General features: G+C 36.9%; 1 protein-coding gene across 13 annotated transcripts in view; it reads right to left on the reverse strand.

The window, feature by feature from the left end:
- Window positions 1-14943, reverse strand: part of TENM3 (teneurin transmembrane protein 3) — a 711055-nt gene that overhangs the window by 181913 nt on the left and 514199 nt on the right. For all 13 annotated transcript variants that reach the window (XM_061585249.1, XM_061585250.1, XM_061585255.1 and 10 more), the window contains 4 exons: window positions 12619-12833; window positions 1936-2146; window positions 1385-1486; window positions 1016-1210 (listed from right to left, as the gene is read on the reverse strand). In XM_061585249.1, coding sequence (XP_061441233.1) covers window positions 1016-1210; window positions 1385-1486; window positions 1936-2146; window positions 12619-12833 — 723 coding nt within the window. The remainder of the gene's footprint in view (window positions 1-1015; window positions 1211-1384; window positions 1487-1935; window positions 2147-12618; window positions 12834-14943) is intronic.

Below are 14943 nucleotides of genomic sequence, written 5' to 3' on the forward strand. Positions count from 1 at the left end.
GAGAAACTTGGAAAACAGATTCTTTTTGAATTAATCTTCTGAGTTATACCAGAACACAGTTAAAATTTCAGGTAGATTTATTGTAATATTCATAACAAAGGGAATAGGTTTGAAACTGTCCAAAGGAAGCCCTACTGAAATGAATGCAAGTTGGGAGATATGTTGACCAAAGACCATACATATGAATAGGCTATCTTGGGAGAAGTTCCTGGTGGGCTCTGCTATTCCTGTGTTCTGACAGCTGTGTAGTACCCTCAGCCTGTTTAGGAAATAAATGAGTTGCACAGCCTCTATCTTTCTTAATTCACTTTAATGTGCTTTAGATGACGAGATTTAATTTAGCAATTTGACTCAATAAAATGTTACACTTGTAGGGTCAATGGTCTGAAAATTTAATTCCAGAGACTTAATTGTATTACTTTGTACGTGCAGATCAATAAAATCAATTTGATTGAGAATGGAAATGTGTGTTTTTTTCCTCTTAAAAAAATCAACACAAATGATTGCACTTTTGAGCACAGAGGAAAGACTATCATAATAATTTACCACTACAACACAAAAGTGATGCACCATTTTTCATTACAATGATCTTGGATTAGCATTTTCAGGAATATAGTTTATGGAGAAGATGGTCAACATATGCAATTTCTTTTATTAAATGAAAATACTGAGTCTGTTGTCAAACTATCTTTTTCTTTCCTATGTCATTGCAGCTCAGTGATGTAACAAATAAATCAAGCTCACAAGCTAAGAGATTAAAATGTATTTACACATTCAACAGTCAAAGAAACTAAAGTCTACAGTCCTAGAAAAAAAATCTAAATCCAATTTTAAATGTGCTTAAAAGATTCTGAATGTAAATGATAGGCATATAAAAGAGATGTTTCAATTAAATCCAAAATGGGTTAGCATCTGTATTTATTTCTTACTATATTTAGGGCCTAGAATATAATGGTGTGGCAAAGCACTTCTGAAGAATTACAGTCAAATCCTAAGTAAATGTTTATATATTTACCTTCCTCACAGTTTTCTCCTTTGTATCCAGAGTTGCAGGCACAGGAACCCATGATACAAATCCCACGACCTCCACACTGAGGGTCAATGCACTGGGTGGTAGGCACATCACACTCTGTACCTTTCCAGCCACTGTAGCACAGACAGCGTCCTTTGGAGTACTGCCCATTGCCACTGCACAATACTGGGCAGGCTGCTGTGAAATAAAACATGACAAGACTTAACGCAATTCTTTTCAATCAAGCTTTAGAAGCAAAGAAACATCTAGACAACAAGTTGTAGTTCAGTTTCTTTTTCTTGCTCCTCTAGTAACTACTTGTATTTCTGTTCCTTTTTTGTATTGACTTAAGAAAGAATTCAATTTATATACCTCTTGAACAATCAGGGCCCAGAAATCCAGCAAAACAATGGCATGATCCTGATACACACTCTCCGTTTCCATGGCAATTGCGGGGGCATTCCACCACAGACTCTAAAAAAAACCATAAGAAAAATTCTAAAACACTGCAATCACAGCAGTTAACAAAAACAGCCGAGAACTCTCATTTAAATCACTTGTAAATGGTAGCAAATTAAGACACTTTTACAAGTGTGCATGCTTAGTTTATTTACTGCCTTTGAGAAAGTAAACAGTGCTTAATTTATTTTAATTACTTGTAGAATGTTACTACAGAAACTTAGAACAAAAAGGCTACAGATTTTGATAAAATATTCTGTTTAATAGAATTAAATACAATGTCTTTATAGTTCCATAATAGAGTATGTTATACACATTTTAGTAAAATAAGTCATATTTTGATATAATTATGCACTATTAAAATAGATTTCCTGCAAAATACTCAGATTGTCCAAAGGAGGAAAAAGTATTAGAGAAATGTACAGATTGCAGCTGCAAATAAAGATTGTGAATATAATTCTTACCTATGACAAGTGTATTAAAAGACACCTGTTCTGTATTTTTCCCATCATTATAAAAAGCCAGATGCCAGATCCCAGCATCCAAATACTGGATGAAACCTGCTTCATGAAGACTGACAGACCTTGCCTGTCTACTTGCTCTCTCTGCCTCAAGAAGGTTGCGCTGTTCCCTTGCAATCAAACGGCTCCCATCCAAAAGTTCCACAAAGTCATACTGCCAGGGAAAATGGCACAAAAAAGTACATATTATCAATTTATGTAATGTTGCATTTATTATAGCGTTTGAAAAGTACCTAAATGAAAGCCTTATAGAAGTATCAACTTCTATAATACACTGCCTGCATGCCAAACACCCTGACCTGTATGCTACCAGGAGTATATTTTGTCTGAAACAGATGATTTTGTACACTTTGCTGAAGGAAAGTCAACACGGTTAACTTTTGGGCACAATTAGCAATGTAAAAATAGTCACTGTCCTAGAAGTAACAGAGTTATCACACAATGATGGTGCCAATAAACAACAGTTGGTCCTCCTACAACTCAATGACTCATTCTTATATTTATTTCTTAAGAACATAACAAAAAAATACAAATAGAGCCAGCAATAATAGAAAGCACTATATCTGCTTTAAGATATAGCAAAGCTGTCAGAAGCACTATGTTTCATTAATAGCAATAAATAAGTTATCAGAGGCTTAGACAGTACAGTACTAAACTTCCCAAAATTAGAGTTAATCTTTAGTTGCTTTATTCATCACTTACTATTTTATGCTCCAAATTAGAAAAACTAGGTGAAATTTTGATAAAGCGTAAAGGCTAATAGTGTGAACTGGGAAATCTCTCCTTAGCCTGAACCAAGCTACTATCACAGCCCCCTATCTGCAATCGGCATAATAATAATACTGATCTATGTTAAAGGGTTGTTGCATGGATTAATGAGCTAATGTACAATAAGCATTCTAAAAGCTCAAAAAGGAAGCATTAAGCAATAAATTAATAAAAAATGATAAGCAAAAACACTTAACATACATTTATTATTATATCCTCAGTAGCTCAAATTTCTACCAATGAAGGAATCTTGGCAAACACTGAGTAACTCACTGTTCTGCATTCATCCAATAAAATATATGTTGCCCAGTTCTGGCCACTCTGAAGTGGGTTTTGTCCATAATTTGATTTCTATCCCAAATGTTTATTTTGGATGTAACTACTACAGAAGCAGCTTGCCCAGTGGAGAAGAGCTGCAATGCAGCAGCATCACTGTCATTTGCCTGGAGGAGGAGAGGCATGCTGATGGCGAGTTGGAGGCTGTATGGGTGCACTGGCAAAGCCAATCTGGCACTCCCACTGGTGCGACTGCACAGACCTGACCTTAGTATCCCTTCCCGTGTTGGAAAGTGGCACCAATGAGACTGCTGGGAAGCTAGTGTTGCAGTTCTGCCTTGTCAGACGAGCTATTTCTAAACTACTTCTATAAAAAACCTGCACTCTTTCCTCACACTTTACCAGTTCTACTTAAATAATTGTATGAAACCACTGATTAATCCATTTATAAAGCCAATTTGAAATGTTTTGCATCTACTGACCTCTGATCTTCAGAATAAGCTTCTGAACAGAATTAAATAAAAAACCCTTTTAATTTAAATAATTGAATATTCTTATTTAGTCAGAAAAGATTTAATATTTCTAGAATATTCCTTTACAATATATGCATTCAGTCATCAGGATAGCCAACATAATGCCCTACAGATGTTCTCTGACTACAACTTTCAGCTTCCCTGAACCTTGGCCATGCTAGCTGAGGTTGATGGGAGTTGTAGTCCGACAACATCTGGAGGGGACCAAAGTGGCTACTGCTGTTCTAGCACATAATGTATTAGAAGCACCTACTGCACATTACTTTTCATTAGGGTTGTGCACTGGATTTGGCAGAGGTCCAAACCAAATTGGGCCTGTTCAGAGGCATTTGGGCCTTGGCTGAGTCGAGCTGAGATAACCCCAGATCTGTACAGGTCGGCTTGAGTGACCTAGAGTGATTTGGGGCTATCAGGAGGTGGGGTGTCAGGCAGAAAGGAGAGGCAGGCATGTGCATGAAGAAAGATAAACCAGGGAAAGGAGGCACCTGTCTGCAGAAGAAAGTAGGTGGCTTTCCTGCCTGACCTCTCCTTTCTGTCAGGTCTCCCCAAGCCCCGCACAGTATCCAAATTCCCTTTGCGAATGGCTTTCCTGCATGCAGGAAAACTACTCATAAAGGAACAGCACCCCACAGTATGAAATTATATTGCTTATCAGCCTGTAAGCAGGAGGATTCATCCTGGGCAGTGCTGGTCGTTGCTTGTACATGGGTGGCTTCCCATGTGGGTAGCTGCTCATCCATACTGCACAATTACATCTTGCATGGTGCTTGTTGCACCCACCTGCTATCAGTCATGGTGGGAAAAGATGGAAACGCTCTCTCCAAACCATATTTTTAATTTTTAAAATTAGTCCCATCCCCAAATAGCTTCAGGGATGGATTTGGGGCAGGACGGATGGTCCCCTCTTTGGGACAGGGCAGATTGGCTCTCCTTGGGGCTCACAGATTGGGGCCACGGGAGATATAGGGACAGCTGTGCATACTGGTAGGGTTACCAGGCCAGAAGCATCCCAAAACCTGAGATTTCAGGGGCAGGTCCAAGTGATGTCACAGGGGTGGGCCCTAGTAATGTCACAGGGGTGGGCCATAGTGATGTCATTAAGCATGACACATTAAGCCCACAGTTACTTGGAGCATACAATTCAAACAAAAGCATTTCTCTGATTAGAAATTAAGATTGAAATTTTGCTAAATGAGGGTATTCCCAGGTCCAGCTGAAGTGATGGGATCATTCCATCTCACCTGCTTAGGGAGCCTGGGTAGGGGACATTTAATCTAGCCTACTTATTTTATTTATTTATTTACTTGTTTCTGGCAAGAAGGGTTTAAGTGCCCTCAGGCCAGGCCAGTCACCAGAAGGTCATTGTAGGAAGAAAGGAGCCTAGTGTTGTGGAGATGTTAGATGGGAGCACTCAAGGGTAGAGATGGATGCCCTTCAAGGCTGCAATTCTAAACACACTTACTAAGGGACTAAGCCCCATAGAACTCAATAGGACTTACTTCTCAGTAGATATAATTTGGATTGTGCTGTTGGTCAGGCTTGACTAGGGATCCTCTGCAAAGATACAGATATCCAAGCAGGTTGGCAACCCCCTACCTTTAATGTTCACTATTGGGCAATAAACAAACTGTCATGCAACCAACAAGGTGCATCATCAATTGGTTTAAGGGGGTTGAGCTGAGCACATGGAACCACTGTTGTTGCTTCTATGGATGTAAGGGAGTGAGGTTAAAGATAAATGAAATGCAAATAGGAAATACAAAAGACAGTGATGATTTCCTAAATGCAATACCATACCAGCCACAACAAGATTCCTATGAGTAAGACAGAAAACTCCGCATACCTCAAACAGTCAGGATTCTTAACCAAAAACCAAAACTAAAAAAATCCTGGCAGCCAGTTAGCCAAGGTCACAGAAATCCTCATGCAGCACAACCTGACCCAGGGGCTGCAGTTAGTGCCAAATGCTGTGGCACGATTGCTGACATGAGTTAGACCCTATTAACACTCAATACCTCTGCTCTGAAAACTGCATTGGTTGCTGATTTGCTACCAGGCCAAGTTCAAGGTGTGCTTTCCATGTTACAGGTGCCACATAGTATTCTGCTCTTGTAAGAAATTAATCCTTTAGTGTGGCAGCACCTACACTTTGGAACTCCCTGCCTAACATTAGGCAGGTGGCACCTGCTATAAATATTTTTGTTTAGGCAAGCCTACCCAGGCATGTAGAAGCTATTATTTTTTTAATCTGTTTTCAACTCATCATTGGCTTTATTATTTTGAATGTTTTTAAATACCTGTCTTTCACTGTTTTTGCCAATAATTTCATTGTTTTAATTCCTTCTGTAAACCACTATGAGGGTTTTTTTTTACAATAAAGCGGCATATAAATGTTGTAAATAAAACACATAAATAAATTTTGGAGTCACTGTGGTCTTTGAGTCTCTTTCCACTTTTAGGAACAAAGGAATCTGCCTTATACCAACACAGGCCATTACCATCTAGCTCAGTACTGATGATATGGACTAGCATTGGCTCTCCAGGATTCCAGGCAATAGTCTTTTCAAGAAATTGAATTTTGGACCTTTGCATGCAAAGCATATGCCCTACCAACAGCCCTTCCCCTGTTTAAAAAAGTGTCTTTTAAAATGGATCTTTTCAATTCACTAATGAATGCACATCATACCTAGGGCAGATCCACACCATCCATTTAAAGCACATTCAACACACATTTGAAGCACATGAATCCCACCACAGAATCATGGGAACTGTAATTTGTTAAGGGTGGTGGAAACTATAACTGTGAGGGGGAAACATCACTTCCCAGGAATCTTTGGGGAAAGTCATGTGCTTTAAATGCGAGTTGGGTGTGCTTTAAATGTATTGTGTGGATCTACTTCATAAACTTGGCCTGCATGTAAACTGTTTTAATTAAATTTTTAAAATGGAAATGAGCTATAAAGTTGACTGGGGGACTATAGGCTACTCACCATCTCTCAGCCTAATCTGCCCCCAGAGTGAAAACAGCAGAGGGGAACCATGACCACCCCAAGGAAGTAGGGTACACTTAAAATATAGAGAAAATAATAATGTACAACCATAGTGTGAAATCAGATACATATTAAGACATGGTATAAAAAATATTTATACAAGTGTGACTGTCAAACATATTTATTATTTACACAACCTATAAAGATATTTAAAGTGCAATCCTATGCATGTTTACTCAGAAGTAAATCCCAATGTATTCAATGGGGCTTACTCAAACGGTTGAATGCACAGGACTACAACTTCAAGTGATAAGGAACTTGTATTGTGTGTTGCAATTTTTATCGTATTGTTCTATTTATTGTATTGAGTTTTGTTTGGTATGTTTTTGTACTGTTATCTTTATTCTGTATATGTTTTTGAGATTTTTTTTGGTAAGTCACTTTGAGTTTCATTTTGGGAAAAAAGAGACTAATAAATATCATAAATAAATAAATAAATAATAATAAACTTCACTCACCCAACCCAAAATTCAGAATAATGCCACTTTAAACTGTTTGCAACTGTTTCATACTTGTTTTATGGTTATTGGATTTTAAATGGAATTATTTCTTGTGAGCTGCTTTGGTTTCCAACCCTCACAAGGTTGTTGGAAAGATTCCATATATACACACCCTGGAGATGTAAAAATACATACAGCCTATATAATAGTTTATTGTCAAAACCAGTTGATCATTGGAGAACCAAAGTCAATATTAGTTTCCTACCAAATAAAAGCAGTGACACCCAGAAGCCCTGCCTAATTGCTTTATAAATAGGATTGGAGGGGGAGAGAAAGTTTTGCAACACAAACACAATCCTTCACTATGTTCACTCAAAAGTCCCATTAATTTACATCACGATCCTAACCATGTCTACTCAAAAGTAAGTTCTACTGAATTCAATGGGGTTTACTCCCATTATGTGGGATTAGCATTGCATCTTTACTCCCAAAAAAGCAAGTGTAGGATTAAAGTCACATTGGGAAGGTTTTCAATACTTGCCCTCTTCAACAGCCCAGGAAAATTTAAACTGGTCTGACACCTCATAATTAGAAAAACAAAACACACTGCAGTGAAATTAAGATTGCTTGCACACAAGAGCAATTTTTTTTTTTTGCTATTGATGAAAGCTATAAACTTACTGAGATTTTCAGACAAGCAGGAAAAAACAGTTTTGGGCCTTGCTATGAGTTCTAGCTATTGCCTGGAGGTCAACAAATCCCTTGTCAATCACAACCCTGATTTCACTTATTGGCTACAAACCTGAAAGTGCAGGGTTAGAGCAGCCAGCCTCAAGCTCATTTAACAGAAGCTGAGGGGGCAGCTGACGTTTTGGTGTATATCTCTTGAACCAGATCACCTAGAAACTTATTTTTTTTTAAAAAAAATGAAAGCTGAAAGTTCAGAGATTGAGGTGACTCACCTGGAGTCCCACAGAGGACCCCAAAACTCTGGAGTCTCTGGGCATAACCGGAGACCTGGTAACTCTAGTGCACAGCCGTACTTTTCATCCATTCCTTAGCAAATAAGTAATAGAAATTAACTTAGTCTGGACACATATGCAACTTCCCTAAAATTACCAGATGTTCTCACTTGTCACAATTACATTTTAAATATGTGACAAATCACAAACAGCTCATTTTCTTCCATACTAACAGTTGGCTCATAAATCCCTGTCCTGAATCCTGACTATTATTATAGTAATTATTATTTTAAGTAAGAGATGATCACCTGAATTCAGCATAAACAGTATATAGTTTTAGTTTATGACATTTTGGTTCACCTGATAATGGCAGTGCCTAATACGAATTTTAACCAAATGCACAAAGTCATCCTACACCACTTTTCACAGTTTTGTTTGAAAATACTACCCACACCAAAGAGTGAATAAGTATGCTGCTGTAATTCTAACATTATTAATTGTATACAGGTTGCCTATTAATAAAACAGCATGCCTTTTGTAGTGCATCATACAATGAACTCCCTTTGTACTGTACTATACATTCACATTTATCACAGGGTGGAATCTGTGTGGAACTATCTGAAGAAGACCTGAGTATAGTAAGACTACCATAATTATTCTTTTAAAACAACTTCAATAAGTATGCTTGCTGAAACATGTAGGATCAAACTCTATAACATGACAGATCCTTATAGCCAAGCTTTTCCACATGGAGATTACCAAGTGATGGAAAAGCAACTACTCTAGATTATTATTTTTTAAAACTTCTGTAGGCACCTAAAACATTTTTTCAAGATTTTCACCCCCTTGGATAAGCTCCTTATAGTTGTTGGATATGTATGTGTAGATTGCTCATACTTTGTTCATTTTTGGTTTAAGCTAACAAAGTCATTTGTCATTTCTTAAAATCTCTTTAAAGAAACTTATTGATTGGCTGGTTGCAATGAAACTGACATTTTAAGAAAGTGTCACAAAAGACTTGCAGACTACCATTGATTGTTTTTGAATGAACAGCCACTATCAATTACTTCTGGTTGATTTATCTATGATACCTGAGGTAACAGAGAGTTGTGTAACCCAAGCTATTTTGGGTAGCTATTTTGAGTACAACAGGCAGTCATTCTGCCACAACTGGGAATAAAGTTGTAAAACCAGGAAAATGCTGCAAAATATAATTTCTAGTGATATTATCTAAAAAGGTGCAGAAATTCCATGTAAGAATACAAATAAATTAATAAATTCTTCTTCTTCACAAGCAGATTCAGTAGCAAAATTTTTAAGACTTAAGTGATAATGGTGTAAGACATTGTACAAACTCCTTACTGACTTTTCTCACATACAGGATTTTCATATTTGAGCCCCTAGGGCCTCTGACATGGGTGTACACACATGTACTGGACCTTGAGCCAGACCCTTAGCTTTCGTTTTTTTAAAAAAGTAAGTCAACTGGAACAATTTCTAAACAAAGTTAGAAACACAGAGGCAATGCTAAGGCTTTGGCATTCAGCATTATTGCTAAGGGTGCTTAATCACTCTTGCTAAATGATAAGAGGAAGGAATGCTGAGCACACCCCAGGGATGCTCCCAGAGCAGCAGAAAAAACAGGAGAAGCTTGTTGTTGCTGCTGCTAGCCTGACGCTGGATAGAGGAGCATATTGGTGTATCTTTGTTTAGGCAATCTTCATGCCCAGAATATTTCAACAGTTTGCTGGCTTTGTTATATGTTACTCAGAAGAAACTCCCTTAAAATAAATGAGGTTACTGAGAAAAAGTGGTGATACTGTAGTGGCTCCTCCCCTGATTTTCCATGTCTCCCACATAGCCACTACTGGTCTGCTTGTCATCAGTGGGCTGTTATTTATTAATATACAGTAACCATAAAACAAAAATATAAAATACAAAATGAATCAGAAAATACAACAATAAAATAATCAACCACTTATAGCTGCAGAATTCCTAGAGACTGTACTTTTTGATTATCAAGACTGGCAAAAAAAAGTATGTATGTTGTGAAATGGCATTTATTTGTTGCTTGCTGTTGTATTGCATCTCGATTTTCCTCCAAGGAAAATGGCTCCTCCAATGGCTCTGTACATTGTCTTCTCCTTCCCCCTTTTATCTTCCTAACAGCCCTGTGTGGTAAATTAAGCTGAGAGTTTACAGTTCAGACACCAAGGTTGTGAAGCTGCACATACTCAAGAGTATTTTTGCTTGTAGCTATTTATCAGGGTTGGCAAAGTTTTTTTGTTTGTTTTGGTTTTGATATTTTGCTTTAAATATATGGGTGATGAAATATTGTAGTTAAAGCAACTAAAGTAGGGGGCTGCTTTTCTGGCTTGATCTATGAATGACATTATATATTTTATCTTGCTTTCCTACCCAGAAACTCAAGACTGTGTACATTATCTTCCGCTCCCCCTTTTACCTTTGCAACAGCCCTGTGAGGTAGGTTAGACTAAGTTAAATATATATACATAAGCAGCAGTTCCTGCCAATAGATTATGCAGGAAACCCAATCCACACACGATGTACCAGGTCCAGGAAACCCTATTGGTAATGGGGTATGTTTGGATAAAAAAAAGAAGCACCTAAAATGTTTCATTTTGGGCCATTTTTGTTGCAGTCTATAAAGCTTTGCTTCTGAGCCCAAGAGTCCTTACAGCTTGCTGAAAAATAACCATGATATGCCTTCACATTAAAAACAGCAACCTATTTTTTTAAAAAGATACATTTTAAAAGGTGTATGTGCTTTAATGCATAAATATATATTTACATTCACACATACACACTATTATTTACCAAAATAATTCTGTCCTATGTAATTACACCTTGTGCTCTGTGGAGAACTGTTCTGTGGTATTTTTTTACCGGATAATACTGCAAAAAGCATGGCCCAAGGTCAGGTGTGTTTGATTTTAACAAAAAATTTGATTAAAAGGACTTGTTGCTATTGTAGGCCTAGAAAAGCAACTGTATTTAGCCATGAAGGATGGAAATTATAAGTTCGCATTTCTCATCTGAAGAGAAAAATTGAGGTTTCCAAAAAGAGAAAAGGACTACTGACCTACGCACTGTCTTGGGTAGTTGGTACAAAAAATGAGATCACTGCTTATGAATATTGGAGAATTCAAAGTAGCTTTTCATTTGGTATAGCTGGTGCTGCATTTGCCACCCTGAGCTCCTACTGGGAGAAAGGGTGGGATATAAATCTAATAAATAAATAAATACTATATAGGGAATGTCTCTGTTCAAATTTAACATATATTTTTAAGGGCATAATTCTCACTGGGGTAGTAAACCTGTGTCTGGGTTGTGCAACGTCAGACTGCAGTGGAAGCTCACATGACTGAATGCGTCTTTAAAAAAATCCTTAGCCTTCCCCCTGACCTACTTGTTTCCTATTCCTATGAGGAAAGAACATGTAGTGCAGGAACATTCAGGCTACAAACCAAAACAGACTTAGGAGTCTCATTGAATACTTGAATATTCACTGAATGTTCATTGAGTATTTGCTTCCTGAGTAAATATGTATACAGTTGTATTGTCAGTCATGAGAGCTTCCACCTGCAGTCTGATGTTGTACAGTCCAGAAAAAGGTTTACCATCTCAGTGAGAATTAGTTCATAGATAGGCAATTATAGATCCATATTAAAATTCTGTATAAAGGCAGATTTAAGTTAGGCCACATTCACGCTACACTTTATTCCACTTTAAACAATCTTGCCTTCCCCCACAAAATCCTGAGAAGTGTAGTGTATGAAGGGTGCTGAGAGGCGAGGTATTAGAGTAAGGTATTGGGTGCCCACACTCCTTTTATCATGCCTATCTCCTTTGGTGTTCAGTGCTCCTGCTTTCTACCCTGTGTCCTAACATTTGTTTCTCTTTCTCCAAACGGCTTTCGCTTCACACACACTTAATATTTTCCTTCTCTCATGTGTGCTTCATTTGTCTTTTATATCCATCTCACTTCAAACCATATATATAGCTCTGTCTTCAAGCCACATATGAAGTAGTTCCCAGGGGGTAGTTTCATGATAAATAGCTGATGGCTCTTGCAGTCACTCAGTCAAGTGGTTTCCTCACTCTTAGTGACATATCCATAGTTGCTGAGATTGCAGGCAGGATACTTTTGTCAGGGAACCTGTCACATTTGGGTAAATCTGCTGATGGAAACCTTGCGTCAGCAATTCAATAATTAATTTATTAGCAAGGATATAATGGCACAAGTGATTTCCCCACATGTAGCACCAGCTATATTACAGTTTTCAAAATGTCAGTTAGTAGAGACAGGAAAACTAAACATTACACTGTCTTTACTGTACTTGTGATGCCCAAAAAAGTGATCAGCAAATACTTGCATATGTGGTTGAGATAAAATGTCCAAATTGCATTTTTAAAAGGCTATGTACTTATATAATAACTAATGTAATTGTTATCAGCTTGACACACAATACAGAACACAGACAGTGAAAAATATTCCAAAGGAATTCTTGAAATCCCGAGCAATAATGTATTTTCAAAGATGCAAAGTCTTGCTTTCATTGAAAACAGCTCTTACTTGAGTATGTGAAGGTGGTAAGCCTTTTCGGCCATATACTCCAATCAATGCATCTTTCTGAAGGGAGATATTGAACTTTAGAAACTGTGGCTGATCAATGAAGACTTGTGACCTCCAGAAAATCCCAGGAGGAATCTCTTGTGTTGCTCTTCGGCCTATATCAAGTTCTCCAGAATCTATAGTATTGTTTTCTTGTGCAAATCCTCCTAATTTTCCTGAGAGATTAAAAAAAAAAATAAGACATCAAATATTTGCTTTCAGCTATCCTTCAAATAAGCTGTCAAATATTTAGACTAGTTTCAATTGAAATATTACTTCAGAATCATGCAGAGTATGTTAATGATCCCAGGGAATTCACTAAAGAGGTAATAACATAAGGGCAGCTTACATGAATACATTCAAAGTCAAAATCCCATGACTTCCCCAAGGCATACTGTTAAGGCATGTGTTGTAGGACATACTTTCATTCTGATCACTCTTAACTTAATTATTTTACAAAGTACGTAACTTGTAAAGTAGGATTAACTCTGGTGCTTATCATTCTGCTAAACACAACAGTATACTTGCAATTGAAAATTAAGATGAAATGGAGTGTATAGCTTTTCAGATAATTTTTTTGTAAACAGGTAGCAAAACAATCTGAAGTATTGATAAGTATATTTTATGCTATATTAGATAGTACAACACTCATTTAGACAATAGCATTTTTCCAAATGTATTCATTTGTGCGAAAAAAATCAAACTATTTAAATTAGTCACATAATGTGCACACTGACACATGCAAAGACAGAAACACAGACTTCAAAATTTTGAAAAATGGGAAGTCCTATTTTTCATATATGTCAATGTATCTCTTGAAACATATTTTGATTGCTATGCCTCACACCCTTCAGTTCTAATCACAGGATATTACAATCTATAACCTAGTTAATTGGTTTATTTATTTATTTAATTTATATCTCGCCCTTCCTCCTAGAAGGAGCCCAAGGCAGCAAACAAAAACACTAAAACACTCAAAAATGTCTTAAAAGCAAAAGACCTTAAAACATATTAAAATAAAACATATTTAAAAACCTCTTTTTAAAAAGCTTTAAAAACGTAATTCCAACATAGCCACAAAAGGGGAGAAGGTCTCTACATAAAAGGCTTATTGAAAGAGGAACGTCTTCAGTATTGTTCTCTAGATATTGTATATTCAGTAAAAACACTTCATAAATACAGATTCTGTACAAAAAGATATAGCCCCTCATCTTTTAAACCCCTCTTTAAAATCTACTGCCATGCTATATATGAAAAGCTTTCTCCAGACTCTGTAGATGCACCTGTTCTTAGTTCTGTTATTAGTAGTATCTCTACTCCTCCCTCCTCCACCTTATTTAAATTGCTTAGAACAGTGCTGTTGATAAAGGTTGCAAGGTGTTTTCAGAAATGTAGCTTTGAATTTCCTGCAACTCTAAACTGGATAAAAAAGTTGCATTAGACAAAACCTACTTTTTATTTTCAATACTCCTTTTTTGTTTTCTTTGGTGCTTTAATAACATCTACAAGTGGTGACTTAAAAGTGAGTGTAGCACCACCTGTGAAAACTCTATTAATCAAGCAAACATATGTCTGAGGTAAAAGGGTATAATGAAAATAACTTTTAAAAGATGTAAAAGAAGGATATTTTCTGATATTATTGTATTAGAAGAAGATGTAAATATAGGACATGAGCAAAACAGAACAAAACATGCTAGCTACTGTTAATTTTTAATACTTCCCAAGTTTAGATTAGGCATTAGTCTCTAATGCCAATTACTGTAATTAAAATACCTGCAGGGAATAAAGTGCTTCAAAGCCAGAAGGGTATATGGTACCTGTTTTGCAACCCTATTAACTGATGGTTGGATCTGTCATATATATGGTAGTGGGGAAAAATGAATTGCAAACATCCACTTCATGCATCAGTGTAAAACCCATTAAATAAGTGTTGGGGGAGGATTGGTGGGTGAAGCACAGAGTTTCTAATAAAGTTATAGTCAGAATGGTGTGAAGGAAAGTACTGCATCACTGGAATTTGAGAGAGCAAGATTCTGGATTCATCTGAAGTGTTAATATGTTGGCTCTGAGGCTGAAAAAACATCAGGACAGAATGTACATTTGTCCAAGAACTTTCTTAGAAATCTGCACATTGAAGGGGCAAAATGTTTCTTCAATTCAATGTAGAAAAAAAAAGGAATAATCACTTTTGTAATTTTGACAGAGCAGCTTGAGGGGGACTTTCCTAAATGATACAGCTGAAAGGGACCTGAAGATCAACTAACCCAAACTGCTGTACTAAAGAAT

The sequence above is a fragment of the Rhineura floridana genome, chromosome 9 (genome assembly GCF_030035675.1).
Source record: "Rhineura floridana isolate rRhiFlo1 chromosome 9, rRhiFlo1.hap2, whole genome shotgun sequence".
Lineage (NCBI taxonomy): Eukaryota > Metazoa > Chordata > Lepidosauria > Squamata > Rhineuridae > Rhineura > Rhineura floridana.